Genomic DNA, 25,524 nt, shown 5'->3' with positions numbered 1-25,524 from the left:
AGAACTCATCACCCAAAAGAAACCCCTGCCCAAAAATCTTCTCACACACTCTTTGAAACTTCAAACAACAGATAATTCCAGTATAGATAGTTCTAGAATTATTTACAACATAAAGTATTAAAACCTTTTAAACAAAATACTGATAACAAATTCTGACTAAATATAACACTAAAAGAAGATTACACATCAGTTTCATTTAAATGTTCAAAATAAAATCAGTAGTATATTAAGTGCAGTTTACCATGACCAAGTGGATTTCATCCTGAATATAAGGACAATTTAATATTATGGGCTTTATTAATATTTTTATTTCATCATGTTAATAGATGAGGGGAAAAAACTATCTGGTTAGTTGTCAAGGTACTGATGAGATTCAACTTTTGTTCTTCGTTTAAAAGAAAAAAATAAAATCCAACACCTAGACTGCTTAATATAATTAGAGGAATGAAGTGCTTTCTGAAAACTGGCATCATATTTAATGTCAGAGTGAAGAACAGGTCAGAGATGCTTTATATCATTGACGTGAATTCATCACTCGTTTCAAGTAAAGCATTTAATAACAGGAAATCCATAGGTCCTTTTTTAAAAAGTGCACAAACACATTTATACCTCAACCCAAAAGCCACTAAATTACCAGATACTTTCACACTAAAGGCAGGAACACGAGTGTTTCTCTATCTTCATTAGATTTCTTTTGAAGGCATTAGCTACTGTAAGACAAGGGGGAGGAAATTAAGACATAAAAGAATTTTAAAAGGTCATAGCCAAAAACAAGTCAATCAAGAAAAGAGAATAAAAAATTCAGTGAAGGAGTGTGCTGTAAAATTAATGAACAAAAATCAGCCTTCATATAAGCAAATAAAACAGAAGATATGGAAGCAAATGTCCGTTTATTACAGCAACAGAAAGACAAAATGCCTAGCAATAAATGTAACAGATGTTACAGTGGTGACTTTGGGTGAGGATATTGTGTGGTTTAAAGTAAGCATATAATTTTATTTGTTAAAAAACTTTTATAGGAGAAAAACTTGACAATACTCTTGACCAATAGCAAAAATGTACTTGTGAACAAATGGCAAGACATCTCAGGTCCCTGGATAGAATAACTCAACAGAGTTGTTAGTTCTGGGTTATTTTAATGCTAACTTAACTCGAAAAATCAAGTTTTTCCCACAAGCTGGGGTTGATTCTAAAGGGCATTTTGCAAAGAGGGGCAGGATATTTGCTTGTTAGACCACAAAAGCCCTGAAAAATCACTGGACTTGGAGATGTATTGGTTAACCCTGCTTGATATGAAAACATAGTGTTATGTTTATCTAATGAAAGCAGTGAGGTAGTGACGCATTAATAGAACAGTAGTGGAAAATAGGATGGAAACTACGTGATGCAGTTGGTGGCATCATGAGAAAAGTTGAACTTTTTTTTCTTTTAAACTGGATTACCATTTGGAAAACATAAAATTGTATCCTTACCTCACAACTTCTTACTAGAGGTCAACATTGTTCACCTTAAGTTGGTTTTATTTTGGATATATTAGTGTTTTGTGACTTTTTGCTGTTGACTAGTAGTTCATTGATATCTTTTTAGGGTTTGGCTATTGTGCATAAAGGTAGAATGAACATTCTTGTAAGAATCTTAGGACATGTGTCTGTCTTTATTTCTTAGGAAGAATGAAATTGCTGTTGTCTATTTGGTGGCACTAGTGGTAAAGAACCTGCCTGCCAATGCAGGAGACATAAGAGACTCAGGTTCAATCCCTGCCTGGGGGAAAATCCCGTGGAGGAGGAAATGGCAGCCCACTCCAGTATTCTTGCCTGGAGAATCCCATGGATAGTGGTGCCTGACAGGCTATAGTCTGTTGGCTTGCAAAGAGTTGAACATGACTGAAGCGACTTAGCATGCATGAACATTTGGATTTTTAAGAAACTGATAATTGTTTTCCAAAGTATTTGTACCATTTTACATGAAAGTACAGTTGTTCCGCATTATCATCAACGGTTGGTTGTGTTACTTTTTTTTTTTTTGGCTACGACTCTCAACATTGCAGATGGTTTCCCTACCATGGATCAAACCTGTGCCCCCTGCAGTGGAAACATGGAGTCCTAACTGATGGATTGCCAGGAAGTCCTGGTTATGTTGCTTTTTAATTTATCTCTTTTAATTGGTGTATAGGTGTAGTTTTAATTTCCATTTCTCTGAATGACTACCGATGTTTAATGCTGTTTTGTTTGTTTATTGCCATTTACTTTTTTGTGGACTTTCCCCAGTTTTTAAAATTGAGGTTGTCTTTTTATTACTGAATTGTAGTTCATATATTCTGGGTATATGTCCTTTTGCACATATATGTTTTATAAGTATTTTCTCCCAATTTGACCTTAAATTTTTAATTTACTTTAAAATTTAGTTTGACTTAATTTATAAATTAGTTTCAGCTTTTATGGTTATTGCTTTCTGTGTTCTTAGAAATCTGTTTATATTATGTTGCAAAGATTGTCCTTGTTTTCTAAAAGCTTTATAGTTTCAGCTTTTTAGTTCTGTGATCTATCTTGAATTAATTTTTATGAAGTAGAAATTGAGGTTATTTCTTTTTTTGCATATGGATATCCAGTTGTTGAAGCGCCATTTATTGAAAGCATCTTCCTTTCTGTACTGTCAGTTTTGGCATCTCCATCAAAAGTCAATTGACTATAAAAGTGTTAGGTCTGTTTCCAGACTCTGTTATGTTCCACTGGTCTATTTGTCTATTCTAATGTCAATGCCATATTGTTTTATTAGCATAGCTCAGGCTTTTTCAGGCTTGGTGCTCTTGAGTTTTGGGACCAGATAATTCTTTGTTATGGGGAACTATCTTGTACATTCCATGTATTGTTGGATATTTAGCAGTCTCTCAGCTTTTACCCACTATTTTTGCCAGTAGTATTCCTTCATGCCTCAGTAGGAGCAACCAAAAATGTCTCCAGACATGCCAAATTTTTGTTGAAGGGCAAAAATCTCCCTTGGTTGAGAAACGCTGGTACAGATCTGTAGCAGTCTGAAGTAAGGTCATGTAAGTTTTCTAGCCTCATTTTTCTTTTCTCAAGAGTATTTTAAGTTCTTTGTATTTCATGTAAATTTTAGAATCAGTTTCTCAGGTTCTGTGTTAAAAATAAGCTTGCTCAAATTTTGATTGAAATTGTGTTGAAGCTATAGAAATATTTGAAGAGGATCAACAATTACAATAATAACTAGATCTTTTAACCATTAACTGCAGTATCTCATAATTATTACAGTACTTTCTGTTCATTCCTTGGGATATTCTACCTTAACAATTGTTATCAGTGAATATCCACCTCTTTTAATCCTAATTTTGGTAATTTGTTTTCTCTATTTTCCCCTCAATTCATTTAATCAAGGATTTACCATATTTACTAATCTTATCAAAGAACTGACTTTAAGGTTTGTTCATTTTCCCTATTGTGTGTTGCCTTATTTTACTGATTGCTTTTTTTTTTTTTTTAACTATTTTTCTTTCCTCTCATTTTTTCCTTTCCTAATTCTTAAACATTTAAAGGTATATTTTCTCTAAGTAGTGTGTGATTAATTTTTTATATCATTCAGTTTGAAGCATTTTTAATCTCCATTGTGATGATTATTTGATTTACCAGTTATTTAGAAGCAATTTTCAAATATTTAGAGGTTTTCTGGATGTTTATTTTTAATGGTTTCTGACTTAATTGCATATGATCAGAGAATCATACTCTTTAAGATTTCAGAGAGGTTTATTTTGTTTGTTTTGGTTTGTATTGTTCTGTCTACTCACTGAGATTGGTTTTATGATTCAGCATATGATAGCTCAGTTGGTTAAGAATCTGCTTGCAAAGCAGGAGACCCTAGTTCGATTCCTGGGTTGGAAGATCCCCTGGAGAAGGGATAGGCTACGCACTCCAGTATTCTGGCCTGGAGAATTCCATGAACTGTATAGTCCATCAGGTCGCAAAGAGTTGGACGTGACTGAGTGGCTTTCACTGTGGTGGATGCTCCCTGTGTATATTTGAAAGTGTTTTCTACAGAAGTTGGATGTGATATATTATAAATGTCAGGTCAAGGTAGCTGGTAGTGTTGTTCTGATTTATATATCCTTTGTGATTTTTTTTCCTTGATATTAAATACTGAGAGAAGGAGTGTTAAAATTTTCAACTATCATTGTCTGTTTATCTGTTTTTCTCTTTAATAATGGCAATTTTTGCTTCATGTATTTTAAAGCTGTATGATTAGAGGCATACATATTTATAATTATGTCTTCCTGATGTTTGATGTTTTTATGAGTAAAAATATTTCTTTTTAAATATACTGTATCTTGGAATATATTTTTTCTTATGTTAATATAGCTGCCCCAGTTTTTTTTTTTAACTAGTATTTGCATAGTGCATCTTTTTTCTCTTACTTTCAGCTTTTAATCTGTTTTTATTTTTAAATTATGTGTCTTGTAGACAGCAGATGGTTAAGTCTTGCTTTTTTTCCTATTCAGTTTCATAATTTCTTCCCTTTGATGGTATTGTTTTTTAGTTCATTGTTTATTGTAAATATTGATGTAGGACGCTTTCAGTATGCCATTTTGCCTTTTTTCTATTTGTTTCTTTTGTTGTTGGTTTTTATTTAGTTTTGCAAATTCATTTTTATTTTTTGGCTGCTCTGGGCCTTCATTGCTGTGAGAGGGCTTTCTCTAGTTGTGCTAATAAGTAGGGGCTACTCTAGTTGTGGTACACAGGTTTCTCATTGAGGGTGGGTTCTCTTGTTGCAGAGCTCAGGCTCAGGAGTTGTGGCGCATGGGCTTAGTTGCCCCATGGCATGTGGAATCTTCTTGGAGCAGGGATTGAACCCACGTCCCCTGCATTGGCAGGCAGAGTCTTAACTTAACCATTGGACCAAAAGAGAAGTCCCTGTTGGTTTTGTTTTGTTTTGTTTTTTACCTTTTTGGGGGCAATATTTTATAGCAACAATTCTGAAAGTTTGAGTTGGGGTCCCTGAAAAGTAACCCTGAAAGTTTAAAACTAATATGAGTAATGACTAAGTCAGGCAATTCTTTTGACTTCTCATCTCTTTAGTGTGTATTGTATTCATTCTAGCATCTGATCCTTCCATTTGAAATGCTCTTTTTTCTAACTATATCCCGTAAATGCAAGTACCTAAAATTTCTCTGAAGTGCAGTCTCCTGTCTGTAAATAAATACTAACATTGCATTTAAAAGTTACCTTTTTTTTTCTTTCTGTTGCGCAGAGTAGTGAATGCCTTCAGTTAATTTCTAAAATAGTTATGTGAGTTCCTTACCTCACCAACCAGATGGTAAATTTTTGAAGATCAGGGCCGTACTTTTGTTATTCAGTACAGTCTTGAGTACAGTGGCTCTTCAATGGATAGTCATGCCCCAGGTATCTATGTACTGAATTCTGTAGGAAGGACATAGGAGGAGAGCTTGCCTTTATCCTCAACCAGTGGACTTACATGCAGTGCATGTATGTAGCAGTATGAGATACTAATATGAAAGGCATATTCAAGATGCTTTGGAAGCATGGAGAGGTTCTGACTTGTTTGGTTTCTGCAACTGATTACTTGATGCTTAAAACAAGAAAATAAAAGAAATATAAATTCTTGGGCTTATGAATTGAATGAAGTTGGTGTTAGATGGTAGGAAGAAAGGATCACAGTTGGCAAATGTGATATGTTGGATAGAATTTCTATTGCTGGTAAATCATGGGATTCTTGTTAGGAACAGACTCCTAATTAGCTTTTTTATTACAAGATGTGTATTTGAAGGGTTTGCCAAGGGTGGGGGTCGGGTGAAAGCATCTTGAGTTTCATGATACTATGAAGAAAATAAATGGGAAGAAATTAGAAACTGCCAGAAGCTTATTAACCAAGAATTTTTTATACTCTTATTTGTATACTACTTGTCTCTCTTTCTGTGTTTTTTTTTTATCTAGGTTAATTTTTTTCTTTTTTCTTTTTGTGTTTCAGTCTTGGCCCTTTAGTGAGTAAAGTGAAAGAGTACCAAGTAGAGACAATTGTAGATACCCTCTGCACTAACATGCTTTCTGATAAAGAACAACTTCGAGATATTTCGAGTATTGGCCTCAAGACAGTAATTGGAGAACTTCCTCCAGCTTCCAGTGGTAAGCAAGAGTGTTTTTTCCTTCTGTTTCCCTTTTATAAATGGAAGTGTTTCTCCTTTAATTTTTTTTTCCTCCTGGTCACAGAGAGAGAGAGAGAGAGAGAGAGATGTATTTACCCCTGAAAGATCTTTGTAAATATCCCTTTGAACAGTGAGGGGAAAAAAGTCTATAGAGTCTTATTTTTGCTTAAAAATAAATTCAGTTATTTTGATTGAATTTAAGTATTTTTGGAATGCCAGTTCTGAAAATTTTTGGTGTTGGAACTTGATTTTATATCATTGCATGTACAGTGACTTGCAGAAAAGAGTCAAACCAGTGTATGCAATGGGAGAAAAGATACCCAAAACCATGAGTTATTTTGATTAGCTTTCCATTTTCAGTATTAATTTTGCTTTGCATTAGAATTTATGGTGTAAAACTTAACACTATTAAGATAGCTATGAAAGATTTCAGTTTACTAGTATCTTTAATTCAGGCTGAGCCTTTTATAACTACTTACAATTTTAAAAAGTTTAAAACAGTTACAGTTAATGAATTTGTCAAGTAATTAGCTTTTGATCTCCAACAGAAATTTTTATGTAAGTTTTAGAATTGGTCTTGACTACTAAGCTATTGGCTTAAATTAACAGTCTAAAGTTACTGTCTCATCTGCAAATGGAGTGCAATTACTCTTTCATGGAAATATGTGTATTGGTAAAAATGTAGTCTTAGTATGTAGTTTTCATTCATTTACTTAATATTTATTAATTACTGTGCTAACTATCATGCTAGATGATGCATGTATACTATTTCACTTTGTCCAAATGTTAATCCTGTGGGAGGTCTTAATACTGTAGATTGTTGATAAGAGAATTGAAATTCAGAGAGATTAGGTCAGTTCATCCAAAGTTTTGATTAGCTTGTTGGGTGAAGAAGATTCATACACATTATTTTCTAACCCAGAGTTGATGGGCTTTTTTTTCCTCACTGTATCATGTCATTGTTACTTTACCCTTACTGAATTAGTTACTTCAAAAACATTTCACCAACTCTTGAGTATGTCATTTATAGTTGTATTCAGTTCAGTTGCTCAGTCAAGTCCGACTCTTTGTGATCTCATGGACTGCAGCATGCCAGGCTTCCTGTCCATCACCAACTCCTGAAGCTTGCTGACTCATGTCCATCGATTTGGTGATGTGCCATCCAACCATCTCATCCTCTGTTGTCGTCCCCTTCTCTTCCTGCCTTCAGTCTTTCCCAGCATCAGGGTCTTTCCAGTGAGTCAGTTCTTTGCATCAGGTGGCCAAAGTACTGGAGTTTCAGCTTCAGCATCAGTCCTTCTAGTGAATATTCAGGACTGATTTCCTTTAAGATTGACTGGTTGGATCTCCTTGCTGTCCAAAGGACTCTCGAGTCTTCTCCAACCCCACAGTTTAAAAGCATCACTTCTTTGGCAGTCAGCTTTCTTCATACTACCAACTCTCACATCCATACATGATCACTGGAAAAACCAAAGATTTGACTAGATGGACCTTTGTTGGCAAAGTAATGTCTCTGCTTTTTAATATGCTGTCTAGGTTAGTCATAACTTCTTCCAGGTTAGTCATAACTTCTTCCAAGGAGCAAGCATCCTTTTATTAGCTATATTGATAATTTTCCTCATTTTTTCCCCTCATTAAAACATGTTTGTTTTTAGCCGATTTCTGGCTCTAACAGGAATTCTGTTAACCATGCAGATTTTTACTTTCACAGTTTCTTTTTCCTTTTTTTCCTCTCTCTGGTCAGTAACAATATAGATCTACTTTAAAATATTAATAACCTTTTTGATGAGTCTCCTGGAACAACATTTCTACTTAGATTGGAAAGGATCTCATTAGGTTACTACTAAAGATGACTCAAGTAGAGAAAAATGTTATGTGCTTTCCAGTTTAGAGTTGTAAACATTATAGCTGCTAATAGCTCCATAGCCAGCATTCCCACTGGTGCACAGAAATAGTTGTGCAGTATGAGTTTACTGAATCAATATTGTTTTCCCTGTTTCATGCACTCTTCTGCAGTTATCTCTAATTCTTGTTTATGTCTAATAACTTATTTTATTGAAAAACAGCCTATTTTGAAACATTTTTCTGACGTGGATCTCTCGAGTCAGTTTTTAAATCAAGTTTAGAATTGCTGAATATTTAATAACTAGAATGAATTTAAGGTGGAATTCAACATACTCGCCTTGAAGTTATGGTTCCTTTTTCATACAGGGTCTGCATTAGCTGCTAATGTATGTAAAAAGATTACTGGGCGTCTTACCAGTGCAATAGCAAAGCAGGAAGATGTCTCTGTTCAGCTAGAAGCCTTGGATATTATGGCTGATATGTTAAGCAGGTAAACGTGACTGTGGTTTCTATTACTTATATACAGATATTTGCATTTATTAAGAACTCTTTCTGATAAATATAATAAAACTTGGTCAAATTATTCATATTTAAATTGTTTTATAAATGTGTGGTTAGGGGTGAGGGAAGAAAAAAGCTAATTATACTCACGTAATATTACATAGCAAGCATATTTCTTGTAGCTTGAAAAATAATAAAATTTGTAATTTAAATATTTCAGCACAGTTTTTATATTTTGTTTTACCCTTTATTTTCTTGAATATAGTTATCATTTGTGGCTAATTCACTTGAACTTGAAAGTAATCAAGTGCCTTCATATGGTACAAATACACAGTAAAAGTGAAGAGCTATCCTAGCACACAAAAAGCTTATACTTCACTATAGGAGATAAGACAAATGGCTGTAATGTAAGGCAGAGCTGGACTAAATATTAACGCAGAGTATGGTGTATTTTGACATTTAAAATGGAAGGAGCCATGAAAGTTTGTTATGGAAACCACATCTGGATTTAGTTTTGCAAAGTGGTTAGAGCACAGATATATGTGCTTAAGGATAAAATATATCAGAATATATGAGTAGTCTTGAGGTGGGAAACATATTCTAGTATTCCAGAATATAGAATGAATAGAAGGTAGTCGGAGATCATTCTGATTGATTGGAATCTTATTAATTTGATATGTAGTGAAAATTCAGTTAGACCTTTTGTCCTCTGTGTGACTTTATCACTAGCACTGCACCGGACACAGATATTTGACTGCTGTTGAGTCATTGAACTGCACATGTGAAATGATTTGAGAGAGAGGAGTTGAACCAACAAAGTGGGTTGAAACTGAGTGTATAGATTTGTAGAGAAAAGACAATAGGGAGAAGAAGTAATCGAGAGATGGTCAGAAGGCAGAAATTGTAATAGTTCTTGGACATTTTGAATTTATTTGTTCTCTTCTCATTTTGTTTTAAGGCAAGGAGGACTTCTTGTTAATTTCCATCCTTCAATTCTGACCTGTCTGCTCCCCCAGTTGACCAGCCCTAGACTTGCAGTGAGGAAAAGAACCATTATTGCTCTTGGCCATCTGGTTATGAGCTGTGGAAATATAGTTTTTGTCGATCTTATTGAACATCTGTTGTCAGAGTTGTCCAAAAATGATTCCATGTCAACAACAAGAACCTACATACAATGTATTGCTGCTATTAGTAGGCAAGCTGGTCATAGAATAGGTAAGAAATATTTATATAATTAAAAATTTTCTTTAAAACATATTAATGAATATTTATAAGAACCAATATGCTTTTCTTAGGTGAATACCTTGAGAAGATAATTCCTTTGGTGGTAAAATTTTGTAATGTAGATGACGATGAATTAAGAGAGTACTGCATTCAAGCCTTTGAATCATTTGTGAGAAGGCAAGTTTTAAAGATATCTATTTTTCAAATATTTTTTCTTAAGAATAGAATAATAAGATCTAGATTTGGTGGGTGAGGAAAAATGGATTATTTTACTCACAGCTGGATTGAATTTTGGATTTCAGATGTTTTAATTAAGTTTTAAATAATAAGTGATAACAATACAGTATTTGAAGTGAGTATCATCTTTATTTTAAAATACAGTCATCACATTTATTTTGAAATGTTTCCTCCTTACTGTTAGAACTTAAAGAACTTGGGAAAAGTATATATAATTGTCTTCCAGTTGTCTTAATGTGGTTTACCAGAACAAATTAATGATCTGGTCAGAAATATATACTAGTGAATTTTGTATCTCTTTAACAATTTTTGAGATCTGTTATATTTGCTAGGGCAGTGATTCTCAGTTTGAAAACCTTGGTTCTAATAATAACTGCATTTATGTGTGAGAAGATCATACTGGCTAAGTAGCGAGATTGTCCCCCCCGTCCCCCCCCCGCCCCCCCACACTCCTGGCTAGAATTGACAGCATTGTAACACAGTGTTTTGTGACTTGACTGTTGGCTGTTTGTAGTAATAGTAAGCAGTTTTCACTCACGGTTTTCGATAAGTAGCTTTATAGTCATATAAAATTGCTACAAATTGTGGGGTTCATTTCTATACCTTTAATTGAGAAATACTTATTCTTGGGCATTTACTATACGTTCTGTCTTCTGAACATTAAAGTTATAAGACCAAACCTAAATTAATGTACCCTGCCATTTTTACCAGTAATGCTAGTTACTGAAGAATGCATTTATTTGGCCTTTGTGTTATAGCTGTATGTTGAAAAGATAGACTGTGTGCAGATCTCTCTTTGTATGACCCCACACTAACCATGTCATATCATTTATTGTAAAAATCATCCTGACTTCAAAGGTGTTAAGTGGTGGTGGTGGTGGTAGGAGGGAAGAGTTCATCTTAAAATTGATTAAAAAAGAGTAATTTGAAAAGTAAATGTTTTAAAACGTTAAACGGAAGACAATCTGCTAATAAAGTTGACAGATACTGAATCAAGAAAATAAGTACAATTATTCAAGGTAGCTTTTGTTTTTTCTACAGATGTCCTAAGGAAGTGTATCCCCATGTTTCTACCATTATAAATATATGTCTTAAGTATCTTACTTATGATCCTAATTATAATTATGATGATGAAGATGAAGATGAAAATGCCATGGATGCAGACGGTGGTGATGATGACGACCAAGGTATTTCAAATTAAGTAGGATTTGTTATATTTTCATGAAAGAACTAATTATAGATGGAGATGATTCTTAGCCCCAGAATGTACTGTTTGTTTGCTTGCTTATAATAGTGAAAGTGGAAATAACCACAGTATTCAACAAGAGCAAGTTGATTTAATTACGGGGCGTCCAGCTATTGAACTGTATGCAACATTTTCAAAATCATGTTCTAGGTAAACATTTGTTAAAGCGGTTAATAAGTTGAATGAAAAGTAGATAACAAAATTACTCTGTCCCAATTTAATTTTTTTAAATAAGCTAAAAAAAATGTTAGTGTTTTTCTCTTGGCAAGCACTTATCAGTGATTACACAGTGTTTTTGTAAGGAGGGAAATGAATAAATTGTACCTATAGATATCTATAACATATTCCTAGCAGTTTGGTTTGTTTTATGCATCCGGGAGTTGGTGTTGGACAGGGAGGCCTGGTGTGCTGCGATTCATGGGGTCGCAAAGAGCCGGACACAACTGAGCGACTGATCTGATCTGATCTGATGCATAGTTACTTTTAATGAGAAATTTTAAGTATTATTTGAGGCTCTACTTAACTTTCATGATTAATCCAAGTATTTCTGAGGTTCCTGAGATTGATGTCATTGTGCTGAGATTTGTTGTATTTACTGTGGAAAGGAGTAACACATCAAAGGCACAGGGTTGCTCATGTGTAGTTGTCTCTGTTCTATTAAAAGAATCATAATAGCAATGTTTAAATAAGTTATTGGGTTTATGTGTTGGTGGATTTCCTGTTAATTATACTTTTTAAGTTTGATTCTTTGAATGAATTTAGGTAATGCCTTTGCTCTAAAGTCTGTAATTTCATCCATTTGAAAAAAAAAGATACAAAAACTCTCTCTTAGTCTCATTTTAGACTTTCGACAGATACTGCTCAGTTTCTCTGCACTATAACAGAACTCCTCAAAAGAATAAATGCTCTCCAACTCCTTTTTCCCCCTTTTGTTTTGAATCCAGTTTTGCAGTGATTGCTAGTGACCTCAGATGTTTGACTTAGCTTGTTCCTCAGTTTTCAGCAGCACTTCTTCATTTAACTGCCACGATATCAGATTCTCCTGGCTTTAGTCCTGTCTTTGTGATTACTCCTTCTCTTTCCCTATGCTGATTCCTCTTCATCACCCTGATCACTAAACTGTGGAGTATTTCTGGGCTTAGTTCTTGACTTCTCTGTTATGTTCTTATAATCTTGTTGATCTCATCTAGTCTTTTGGCTTTAATATCAGTATGCTGAAAACCCAAACTTTATCCCAGATCTTTCCTGTTAATTCTAGGTTCATATATGCAAAACTGCTTAATTGATACACTGCCTAGATGTCCAGAATATCTTCTTCCCAGCCTTCCTCCACTGACTGGTTATTAACCTGTTTCTTCTTTAGACTTCTCCATCTCAGAATAGCACCTCTATTCTTAGTTTCTCAGGCCAAAAACTTTGGGGTTATACCTGATTACTTCTTTTACATACCTCCCTCATCCAGTCTCCCATCTCAGGACTTTCCCATACCGCATACTCCTATTTCCCTTTTTAGCATTCTTTCTTCATTACACCTAATATTTTCTGATACCTAATATATTTTTATCATAGTGTTACTGTAACTTATATAACCATAATTTTAGTTATTAGGCTATTTAATTTTTATAACTTTTTCAATAAAGTATATTTCTATAAAGTTATTCCCATAGTTGGGTTGCCATTGGAAATGTTTACATTCTCTAAAAATTTTTACTTACTTGCTTTAAATAGTCTACTTGATAGTGCCCTGTAATTTTTCTTCAAATCAAATGCCTTGATTTAGCAGTATTTGGTATAAGTGAGATGGAGTTGTTAATACTTAAGCTTAGAATATTGTTTTAATGTTTAGCAGGAATTTGGAGAAGCTAGTGCTCTATTCTGTGGACAGAATTTTATTGTTGTAACTGAGAAAGTATAGGTTCTTTAAGCTATATTAAGATAATATTTTAATAAGTTGAGAATATGCATATTTGTTCCTAATAGCCCATCAACAAATTTAATGGAAAGCCATGTAGCCACAAAGAAAGCTAATTGTCAGGATTCTTTTTTACCCCTGAAAAATTAGTTTCACAGTGTGATATGCCATTGGTGATCATTATTTTTATGGTTTATCTTATGAACTCCCCAGTTGTTTGGTTTTCCTGTAGTGTCAAGTGAATCTTTTGAATTGAACTTCTATTCATATTATTTAAAAGGCTGGGACATTTATACGTATTTGTAATCTGAAGATGTTTAATGTGTTAATAAATGATAGTTAATAAACAGCTCATTATCCATCAACGAGAAAATGTTAAGTTAAAAACACAATCAGATCATTTTTCTTTAGAGGTTTATTTGTAGATTTTTTAAGTAAACTGCTTCTGGTTTATGAACGAGTTCTTTTTAAATCTGTCTCTGGCTGTGTATCTTAAAAGTTGGAAAATTATCTTAGTTATGATTATCAATTTATTTTCTGTATTAAACTTTTCTTATGATTAATAGTCTGTTAACATTAAAACTTCTCTTTAGGGAGTGATGATGAATACAGTGACGATGATGACATGAGTTGGAAAGTGAGACGTGCAGCTGCTAAGTGCTTGGATGCTGTAGTTAGCACAAGGCATGAAATGCTTCCAGAATTCTACAAGACCGTCTCTCCTGCACTGATATCCAGATTTAAAGAGCGTGAAGAGAATGTAAAAGCAGATGTATTTCATGCATACCTTTCTCTTTTGAAGCAAACTCGTCCTGTGCAAAGTTGGCTGTGTGACCCTGACGCAATGGAACAGGGAGAAACACCTTTAACAATGCTTCAGAGTCAGGTCAGTTTAAAGTGTGGTTTTGAAAGTCCTGCTAGTAAATGTGATGTTTTAAAATGGTGTTTTTGTATGAAAATAGGAGTTCCAGAATAGCTTTAGAGAAACATTTCTGGGATATGTTTGTATAATAGTTTATGGATCCTCATATAACATTACTTACTTATAATTTATTCTGATTGAAGTTTTCTTGATTTTTCTTGGCTGAACAGTATTAGCTTTAAGATTCAATAAAATATCTTTTATCTTTGATGTATTAATGGAGAAATCTTAGGGCAGTAGAATTGGACTACTTGTGTTCATAGCTTTCTCTTCTAATTTAGAGAAATTAGGACTCTGTGTGTGTTTGTGTATGTGGTCTTGGACAAGTTATTTAAACATTTTATTAAGTCTCAGTTTTCTCATTTGTAATAATGGTTTACTTAAAACTGTCTACCCAAGATGGAAATGATATGCTCTGTTTAAACACACGGTGAAGCCTGCCACACAGGCTTTATATACCATGTATTATTATTGATATTATTATTGATTTTATATGCCACCTATTATTGATAAAATACATATTTTTTCACTTTAGGACATCTTCTTTAGGATCTAAATATTAGGTCTGTATAGTCCCCATTTACTGAATATTTAGTACACACTAGGCATTTTCCTATCTTATATGTAATCTCTAAAGCATCCCCATAGGGTACATATATGTCCATTTTTATGGATTACAGAAGAGATCTTGAGAGAAACTAAACAACTAAACTAGGACAAGGGATGTACGTGTCATAGCTATCTTGTTTTAAGTAGTAAAAATTTTAATAGATTGTGGTGAACTTAAAAGGTGAACACTGATGATTAATTGTAGAAGAAAAAGAAAGTGTATCCAAGACATAAGTAATTGACTATATGGAAAGCAGATAAAAATCACAAAAAATTATGATGGTGCTATGATGAATTAATTAGATAGGTGTTTTCTTTTGCCTCTAGTTCTCACATCATTGTTCAATATGGTATGTGTCTGTATCCTGCTCTCCTGAAGACTTTTTAGCAAATACCCTATTTAGGTTTCACTAATATTAGAAAGTATAGAAGTGATGTCTTTGACTCCTATTCCTGCTGCTTGTAACTACATTTGAAGTGAGGTTGATTTCATTGTAAGAGCCAACGAAAAGCAAAGACAAAGACCCATTTAATGGTTTCTTTTCTGTAATTTGTCTTTTTTCCTGTAATTGCTTATATGTGCTATTTAAGTTTATAAATTATGTTCCTAAAGTTTTGGTTGAAAATTATTATTTAGATTTCTATTTAGTCTGGTGCATTTCATAAGTAAAATTAATCAAGGAAGACTATTCTGTTGTTCTGTAGAAAGCTAATGATAGCTTTTCTCTGTTTATCAGTATCAAGCAAATATAGTTACAAGAGAACATGCATAGTAGATGGCAACAAAGTTTGTATCGAACTAATTGTTAGCAGTTAGCAGAATTAGGAATTTGACCAGAAAAATTCTTCCATTCGTTAGGAATTTGACCAGAAAAATTCTTCCATTCGTCCGCATCCCTTGTAATTTGTGTTAAGTGAACTGAGGAAGTACCAATAACTGAACCAGCTAATGAGCACTTGATAATTACAGGTTCCAAACATTGTTAAAGCTCTGCACAAACAGATGAAAGAGAAAAGTGTGAAGACCCGACAGTGTTGTTTTAACATGTTAACTGAACTGGTAAATGTATTACCCGGGGCCCTAACACAACACATTCCTGTACTTGTACCAGGTATGCAAGAAATAGTAAATCACTTTTGGGATTTATTAAGACTTAGATAAGCTTAAATAATTGTTTCCTTGAAAAGAATGACTTGTGACAACTTAATTTGTACATGGAACTAACTTTATAGGAACATTGAATATCTAAAGTTAAAAGTAAAAAGTTTAAAACCAAACCCTAAAATATTTTACTTTAATATTTATCACAGCTTGTGGAATTTCTATTACTTTAGAGATAATATAAAGTGGAAGCTTTAGCAGTCTTTTAGGGATTAGTTTTATATTTTTGCTTTCATAAAGTTGTCATGCATAAAAATATTGGATTTTTCTTTTTTGGTTGGGTTTTTAGGAATCATTTTCTCACTGAATGATAAATCAAGCTCATCAAATTTGAAGATCGATGCTTTGTCCTGTCTATATGTAATCCTCTGTAACCACTCTCCTCAAGTCTTCCATCCTCACGTTCAAGCTTTGGTCCCCCCAGTGGTGGCTTGTGTTGGAGACCCATTTTACAAGATTACATCTGAAGCTCTTCTTGTTACTCAACAACTTGTCAAAGTAATTCGTCCTTTAGATCAGCCTTCCTCGTTTGATGCGACTCCTTACATCAAAGATCTATTTACCTGTACCATTAAGAGGTTAAAAGCAGCTGACATTGATCAGGAAGTCAAGGAAAGGGCTATTTCCTGTATGGGACAAATTATTTGCAACCTTGGAGACAATTTGGGCTCTGACTTGCCCAATACACTTCAGATTTTCTTGGAGAGACTGAAGAATGAGATTACACGGTTAACTACAGTGAAGGCTTTGACACTGATTGCTGGGTCCCCGTTGAAGATAGATTTGAGGCCTGTCCTGGGAGAAGGGGTTCCTATCCTTGCCTCGTTTCTCAGGAAAAACCAGAGAGCTTTGAAACTGGGTACCCTTTCTGCTTTAGATATTCTAATTAAAAACTATAGTGACAGCTTGACTGCTGCCATGATTGATGCAGTTCTAGATGAGCTCCCACCTCTTATCAGCGAAAGTGATATGCATGTTTCACAGATGGCTATCAGTTTTCTAACCACACTAGCAAAAGTGTATCCCTCCTCCCTTTCGAAGATAAGTGGATCCATTCTCAATGAACTTATTGGACTTGTTAGATCACCTTTATTGCAAGGGGGAGCACTTAGTGCTATGCTAGACTTTTTCCAAGCTCTGGTTGTTACTGGAACAAATAATCTAGGATATATGGATTTGTTGCGCATGCTCACTGGCCCAGTTTATTCTCAGAGCACAGCTCTTACTCATAAGCAGTCTTATTATTCCATTGCCAAATGTGTAGCTGCTCTTACTCGAGCATGCCCTAAAGAAGGACCAGCTGTAGTAGGTCAGTTTATTCAAGATGTGAAGAACTCAAGGTCTACAGATTCAATTCGTCTCTTAGCTCTACTGTCTCTTGGAGAAGTTGGGCATCATATTGACTTAAGTGGGCAGCTGGAACTAAAGTCTGTCATATTAGAAGCTTTCTCATCTCCTAGTGAAGAAGTCAAATCAGCTGCATCCTATGCATTAGGCAGCATTAGTGTGGGCAACCTTCCTGAATACCTTCCGTTTGTCTTACAAGAAATAACCAGTCAACCCAAAAGGCAGTATCTACTGCTTCATTCCTTGAAGGAAATTATTAGCTCTGCATCAGTGGTGGGCCTTAAACCGTATGTTGAAAACATCTGGGCCTTATTGCTAAAGCACTGTGAGTGTGCAGAAGAAGGAACCAGAAATGTTGTTGCTGAATGTCTAGGCAAACTCACTCTAATTGATCCAGAAACTCTCCTTCCACGGCTTAAGGGGTATTTAATATCAGGTGGGTACCTAGATTTTCTTATTTAAGAAAATTTTTATTTTTAAAATTTTTTGACTGGAGAAAAATGGGTTTACAGTATTGTGTTGATTTCTGCTGTACAACAACATGAATTAGTCATATATATACACACACACATATATATATATATCCCCTCCCTGTTGAGCCTCCCTCCCCTCCCCCCCCCCCCATTGTTATTAGTATTTGGTTGCCTGGAAAGATGGCTAATGCTATATCTTGTTACATGTAGAACTTATAATATGGAGCCATGTTCAAATGACATTTTGTTGTTTAAAAGAATTAAGAGTGTAGTTAGATAATGATTAAATCTGGTGTCATTTCTAGTGTTCAGTATATTTTAATGTTACTCTTTGGTCTTGAATTAATAAAGCCCGAGAACCATGCTTACAGTACTAAAATTGGTGAACTAAGTTCAAATGAAAAATTCTGGGAACAGTTTTCAGATTTACCAGTGTCAACCCTTATTATCCAAGGAGAAGGTAAAAATGGCCATTCATTCTTAGAAATTGCTTCCATTTTTAATAAATTTGATAATCTTATCTGCTGATGTGGTTAAACCAGTTCCCTTTTAGGAGGGGTAGATCCTTCACTCCTGGTTTCTCAGGCTGCCTCCTCCTTGGATGAAATTGTTCGTTTTGAGATCTAGCGAGATTATATTTCACAAAATGAATAAACTTTGCTCCATTGGTATCCTGAGGGAAAGAAGAAATACCCTTCTTGATCAAAGAGAATTTTAAGGAATTACAGACACTGATGTTACTTGAAGTGGTTTGAAAATGATAAAGATGTCCATGGATTTTAGCGGATTTAAATACCGTAGACTTAGAATTTATTTTTAATTAGGTTCATCATATGCCCGAAGCTCAGTGGTTACAGCTGTGAAGTTTACTATTTCTGATCATCCACAACCTATTGATCCACTATTAAAGAACTGCATAGGTAAGTGCAAATGAAGATAAAAATACTGCCTAAATAGTAGTTAATTGTCAAAACCTGAATCATTTCAATAGCTAAATATATCTCCAAGGAACTATTTTAAGGGTCTGGTAATTGTTTCATTAAAAACATAATTTTGCAAATAATTGAAATTAGCTAAATATGCTAGGATGTCTTTAAAGTCAACTACACATTTGGTAATAGTGTTTGGGGAATGACCTAAAGTAAACTAATGGGTAAAGGGTAATATTATATGATCTGACAGTCTGAAGTTCTTCCCAGTTGTAAATGAATCTCATTTGAGTTGTGATGGCTGAATTTTCTGTTATTATTTATATCCCTCTAGCTCCCAAGGGGCTCTGTGGAGGCTTCTAAATTTAAGGTGGAAATTTAAGACTAAAAAAGATAATTCTTGAGGTATTTATCCCTGTCAGCCTAAGAGGAGATACACAAGAAAGAAAAAGGTCATCTCTTTATTATTTTTCATGATTTTATAACTTCTTAAGTTGTTTTCATCATCAGTTTCCCTAGAGTCTTTAGTAACTAAACTCTTGGGGTTTTCTTGACAAAAGAATGGGGATATCAGCAGAAAGGATAGAGGGGTATGCATAGAAACTTAACAGCTTCATGCCATTCTGCAGTGGGCCAGAAGGGGCAAAAACAGTCTAAAAGAACTACACAAAGGGATTACTAGCTCAGAGTAGGAGGGACATAGAGGATAAATGGATGACAATGCTGAGACGTAGAGATAATTCATAGGAAGTCTCTGTCAGAAGATTCTTGCCTTTGTTCTCCCCTCTTTTTTCTTTTGTTTACTCTCATTTTTGGCATTGTACAAGATACAACAAGGGAAGAGACCTGTGCCAGATCTCTAGAGACATCTTTCTAGGTTGACAACAGTCAGCAAGTGTGCATCACTGGAGTAGTTACTCAGTTAGATGATGATCATTCTGGTTGTTTAAAATTGAAATTCCTAGACCAAGTTGTTGGGGACCACTGATCCTAGATTGTGTCACCATTTGTCCATAATGATAGCAGTACTTTAGGAGCTTTACTTAAAAGCAGTTTACCGTCATAGTAATTCTAGACAGACAGAGGTGAGGAGCTTTAAATTCTTCTTGAACACAAGCTATCTCTTAACCTTTTTTGTAGTCAGAACTTTCCTGGGTGGTCAGTCTTGAGGTTACCAATCTGTGATGTTTGAAGCATTTTTTTCATCTCCCATTTTAGCAGATTGCTGTTGTGATACATTTAAGTCTTCTGGCACCTTTTCCCCACCATGTATTCTAAAAGATTACTTATCATAGGGTTGAGATTACATATTGATGAATAGCTATGAATGAATACATGTACCAGACACTGTGTTCAGTAATGTGCATGCTATTTATTCTGTTCCGTGGCCCTAAAAGTTTATAATTCTCATTTTATTAACTGGGAAACTGAGGCTCTTGCCTATAATAAATTGCTAGAAGTCAGTCTTAGAGTTGACAAGTGAAGCAGTTTGGATCACCATCTGTGTGACTCCAAAGATATTCTTTCCCCCATGTGCAAGAACAGTCAGACTTATATCTGTGTTTAGAGTGGCTGGGCACTTTCTCTAGCTTTTTGTCTTATGTTAGGCTTCAGTTTCCTTCTTTTCTACTCTTAGACCTCTTGTCAATTTATACATTTCTTGTTAAAGATAAAAACAAGTTTTTGGAGGCACATTTCTCTGTCATCTGATAAATTGTTTACTTGTTAACAATATTTTAGCTGTGGCTCTGTCCCCACCCTTGTTTATCTTTTGAACTCAGGTTTTAAGATTTCACCTTTGGAATGTAAACTATAGCATACATATAATGTAAACTTCATATGAGCATAAATTTGACTTTCGCACAGCTGTATCCCCAATGCTTCATGCGATAAATGCTCAACAAGTACTTTTTGAATGAAAAAACTTCCACTTCTGTTGGTGGTTTTTTTAGTGTGAGTACTAATTTTGAACTTTAAGGAGAGTCATTCACATTACTAGTTCTTGTGGTTGCTGACTCCATCACTTCTCTTTGCCACCCACCTTTTTATCAACTATCTATAAAAGTAATTGGGAGCTTTGGGGGCCCTCACTCCTGTGTTTAAAGGTGCTGAGAATAGGTTTATCAGTTAAATACACTCATATTCAGACATGATGGTATAACTGTTGCCAAAAGAAATTATGTAGTTCACTTAGTATTTCATCATATTTCATGATCCACGTTCAAGAAATGGCCATAATACCAACACTAGTAAAATAACAGTATAATGCCTATTTAATTTTAAACTTGCCATATAACTATGTTGCTTCTCTTTGATTTCTTCAGGTGATTTCCTAAAAACATTAGAAGACCCAGATTTAAATGTAAGAAGAGTAGCTTTGGTCACATTCAACTCAGCAGCACATAATAAGCCATCATTAATAAGGGATCTTTTGGATACTGTTCTTCCACATCTTTATAATGAAACAAAAGTTAGAAAGGAGCTTATAAGAGAGGTACGTTAGATTACATTGTTTACCTAAGCTTGTCTTTTACTTTGTAGAATATTTACATATCTTTGTATTTCAACAGGTAGAAATGGGTCCATTTAAGCATACAGTTGATGACGGCCTGGATATTAGAAAGGCAGCTTTTGAGTGTATGTACACGCTTCTAGATAGTTGTCTGGACAGACTTGATATCTTTGAATTTCTTAATCATGTTGAAGACGGTTTGAAGGACCATTATGACATTAAGGTGAGATGTTTGTGCCTGTTGATAAAATGTTTTAGAATACTTTTTGCTAGTGACTTTCACCTTTGTAATTTACTCTTGTTATTCAATGAGAACGATTAGTTTACTTGTCATGATTTTAGTGTGTTAGAAACTCTCTAATATGCAAACAAAGTAGCAGTGCAGTGTAATAACATCAGTTGACATATAGGAACATCCAGAAACCTTGTCATTAGCGGAGCAAGTCAGATTCAGAGTGTTGTTAAAGGATGTTATACACAAAGCTATCTGTAGATGCAACCACAGAGAAATTATACCGCCTCTTAGGCGTAGAGCATGAACTTTGCTCATAGCTGCTTTTTATCTTCCTATTTAAAATGTGAACTATAAAACGGTGATTTGAAAAATCGTCTACTCAGGGCCTTTGGTCAAGCAGGGCAAAAGTGGTAGTTGAGCAGTAATTCAGCCATACTATCAGAACTCTTACTTTGATGTTTCCATAATGTAATATGGAATAACCTGATTCTCCCAGAATTCAATGAAAAGAGCCCTGAAAGAATAGGATCCTTCTACAATTTATAGTCTTAAGATAAAAGACTATGGGTTATTGGACTTTAATGGATTAATCTGAATAAGCAGGCTTTGGGGGGTTTTTTTTTGTTTGTTCTTTAGAAAAATCTAAGATAGTAGAAACTTGTTATAAAGCTTTTCTTCTAGTTATTTTCTCATTCACTGATTTTTTTCCATTTGGTGCACATGAACTTTTTGAAAAACAGTTAGTTTATGACCCTATCCCAATGAGTGAAGTAAAAAAAAAATTGGAAAGCTCCCCAGCTCTAACTCATGTGCAGTCAAGATTGAGAATCACTTTTCTAGTTCTGTATTTTTGGACCATATGATAGATAACTTTAGTACTTGTAGCTAAAATTTCTTAGATTTGAATTCTGTGTGATTCCAAATGGCAGACTACCTAAAAATGAAACTTTGTAGCACAGGCTAGTCATTTTCTTTTAAAAACTTTGTCAGAATTTGGGATTTGTCTTTAGAAAATAAATTCAGAATCTAAATTTTGTCTTTTTTATTCATAATAGATGCTAACATTTTTAATGTTGGTGAGACTCTCTACCCTTTGTCCAAGCGCGGTACTGCAGAGGTTGGACCGACTTGTTGAGCCGTTGCGTGCCACGTGCACAACTAAGGTAATACTGATGATGTTGATTTAGGCCAGACTTGGTATGTTCAGGATTCTCAGTTGATTCTGTACTGTGGTTTTCCAAATTTAACTGTGCTGGCACCCTGGGTAGCAGTTGGCTTCAAAAATTAATGTATTAAATGTGGATGTTTTAGAAAGCTTATCACTGTTAAATGCTATTCTTAAAAGTTTGTTCTAACAGTGTGACACATTTTTAAAGTACTGATATGATTAAAGTGATAGGTCCACAAAAGAGGAGGAAATGTTTAATTCTGTTGGAGGAGGCGAATGGGTGTGGGAGTCATAGAAGGCTTCATATATGCACAAGACAGTATTTAAAATGGACCTTGAAAAAATCAGGATTATTTTTAGGTTCAGAAAGTGAAGCAAGACTTTTCATACAAAAATGATTATATGAATTAAGGCACAGAGATTTCAGTACATGACATGTTTGAAGAATAATGAACAAATATGGTAACATCAAACAGTAGTTTGATGGAGGACAAAGTAGGACTTGCTAAGCAGATCCCACTCTGGTTTTTATAATGGGCTTTGTATAAAATATTCCCTTAAAAGGAGACAGTGATTGCTAAAAAAGTTTCAAAACACCCCTGCTTGAAGAATAATGTGCCTTTTGGATCTATGCAAGAGTTGCTTTGCTTTATTTTTATGTGCTTAGATTTTGTTGGTATAAGAGCTGCCTTTTATAGCATGTAATATAAATTTACTCAATGTTCCAGGTAAAAGCAAACTCAGTAAAGCAGGAGTTTGAAAAGCAAGATGAACTAAAGCGATCTGCCATGAGAGCAGTGGCAGCACTGCTAACCATTCCAGAAGCAGAGAAGAGTCCGCTGATGAGTGAATTCCAGTCACAGATCAGTTCTAACCCTGAGCTGGCAGCCATCTTTGAAAGTATCCAAAAAGATTCATCATCCACTAACTTGGAATCAATGGACACTAGTTAGATATTTGTTCAACCTGGGGACCATTACACTGACCATATGATGCACTGATTTGACAGGTTAATCATAAGACATGAAAAGAGAAGTATTTAAAAGCTTCAAAATGTTCCACTTTTTTTCCCCTTCATGGAGACAGTTTGACTTTCTTCCATTGTTGTTTTTGTAGCATTTATTTCAGAAATATGTATTTCCATAATCCAGAGGTTGTAAAACCACTGATGTTTTAGTGGTTAGAGCAACGTTTAAAATGACAACTAAACGTTAGGATTGATGGAGATAGGGTCCAGTATATTTACCCTGTAATGTTTAGGATTAAAATGTTAAAATTTTGTGACCATGAATTTCTTTCTTTTATAAATTTTCTCTTATTTAAAAATCAAAAATTCTGCAAGACAAAAACCATGTTTCTTTTTCTTGTGTAACTTTGTTTCAGCAACATAAATTGATTTTTAGCTGGCAGACAAGAATTATCTGTGTAAGACTTGTTACATTTCAGAGGGGTTGGCGGTTTAAGAGAGACAATAGGGTATCATTTTTTAAGTATGGGGATTAACAATATCCCTGTTGCGCACACTAATTTTGCATGAGCAAGTTTGCAAATATGTATTGTCTGTAAAGCAGCATGTGCAGATTATTCATAATACAAAAGTTAAAATAAGTATTATTGTATTAGTGCAATTTTCAGATATTTATTTTTGCACAGAAAACACATATCTGGAGAGAGAGGGGAGTAAATTTTTGAAACTTTGGTTTTCTTAATGCCAGTGTGAATTTGCAGGTGTTTTCAGCAAATCAAGTCCAAATAACAATTTGCCACTTTTTCTATTATAAATTTTCTTAGACATTTAAAATTTGAATATTTAAGTACTCAGTTTTTCTCGGTTACCCATTTGTGTGCGTGTGTTTCCCCCTAGAAATTCTTAGTCAGATTTTTCTTTGATTTCCTTTGGACCTCTACATTCCATATCGAGTGATTCTAATAACTGTGTGCTTGTGAATTTTATTTTTTGGAAACTTCTGAAGCTGGCTATCCCAGGTTTGTTAGCTAATAATAGTATTTTCTTTTAGTTGAGTTAGATTTTTTTCCCTCTTTCTTCTAGAGCTAATTTACATATTGTATTTGGTAAGTGTTGACTACTCCTGATGAAAGGGTCTGTGCTTGGGGGGAAGCAAAGCTTTGCAGTACCTTATATTGTAGTTAAAATTTTATTTAACATATCCTTCAGTGAGCTCCTTTCACACTGTAGCCTATTCCTTCAAATTTGTGGTGCTCCTGTAACAGTAAGAACTAACTTCTGAAATAAAAGACATCTCCTAATGCTGTGCAAACATAGTTTACATGTATTGAAGGAGGCAGTTGTTAAATTGAGTGACGAGTTTTAAGCATTCACATATTTGAAAACTGCACCCTTTATTTTTGAAACTGTGAATTAGAAATATTTTTCCTGCTGTTTGACTTACCTGCTTTAACATGCAAATATGAGGTGATTTTAATTATAACATACTGTGGTTATTAGACGAACAGCCTAACTTTAGGTATTCAGATGATCGTGCATAAGACTTCATTACCAGTAAGGATTTTGATTAGTATGTGGACATGAAACGTTACATGAAGTTGGTGCTGTTTCAGAGTGTGTGGCAGGTGATAATCATACTATAATTTGCAAAAAACTGTAATAGAAATTTATTTCAAGCTGTTAGTATATTATGTACTATGCATTACCGTGGTACAGATGTTGTGGATATATTTTAAGTATTTGGTTTCACGGTTTCACAATAAATTACAATACTATAGGCTCTAGGACCAAGTAGGAGACTGACATGTTGTGTGAATGTCTTAGTTAATTGAAGTTAAATCCAAACTCTTTTCACATATTGGATTTCACCTTCAGTTTTTTTAACTTCTAAAATGCTTGTAGTTTTTTGTTTTTTGAGTCTCGCAAAATGGCTAATTTTTTAATATAGCTGAAATTCTATCTTTTAAAGAGGTTCTGCTCTTTTCTAGTAGTCGATATGATTTGTGTTTATATATATGATATATATATATATTACAATGTATATATTCACATATATAACAGTTAGT

At 34.3% G+C, this 25,524-nt stretch overlaps 1 protein-coding gene across 2 annotated transcripts in view; it reads left to right on the top strand.

The window, feature by feature from the left end:
* The window catches only part of CAND1 (cullin associated and neddylation dissociated 1), a 34,305-nt gene extending 10,465 nt beyond the window's left edge, over positions 1-23,840 (top strand). The window contains 13 exon segments of one of the 2 annotated variants that reach the window (NM_001101173.1): positions 5,995-6,149; positions 8,381-8,504; positions 9,474-9,730; positions 9,811-9,916; positions 11,018-11,163; positions 13,728-14,020; positions 15,636-15,777; positions 16,117-17,610; positions 18,472-18,567; positions 20,901-21,070; positions 21,147-21,311; positions 22,379-22,486; positions 23,220-23,840. In NM_001101173.1, the coding sequence (NP_001094643.1) occupies positions 5,995-6,149; positions 8,381-8,504; positions 9,474-9,730; positions 9,811-9,916; positions 11,018-11,163; positions 13,728-14,020; positions 15,636-15,777; positions 16,117-17,610; positions 18,472-18,567; positions 20,901-21,070; positions 21,147-21,311; positions 22,379-22,486; positions 23,220-23,444 (3,481 nt within the window). In that variant the 3' untranslated portion in view covers positions 23,445-23,840. 2 annotated transcript variants of the gene reach the window in all.
* Positions 23,841-25,524: the final 1,684 nt, after the last annotated feature.

The sequence above is a fragment of the Bos taurus genome, chromosome 5, assembly GCF_002263795.3.
Source record: "Bos taurus isolate L1 Dominette 01449 registration number 42190680 breed Hereford chromosome 5, ARS-UCD2.0, whole genome shotgun sequence".
Taxonomy (NCBI): domain Eukaryota; kingdom Metazoa; phylum Chordata; class Mammalia; order Artiodactyla; family Bovidae; genus Bos; species Bos taurus.
The sequence above is the reverse complement of the archived record's forward strand: the minus strand, read 5'-3'. Positions and strand labels throughout refer to the sequence as shown.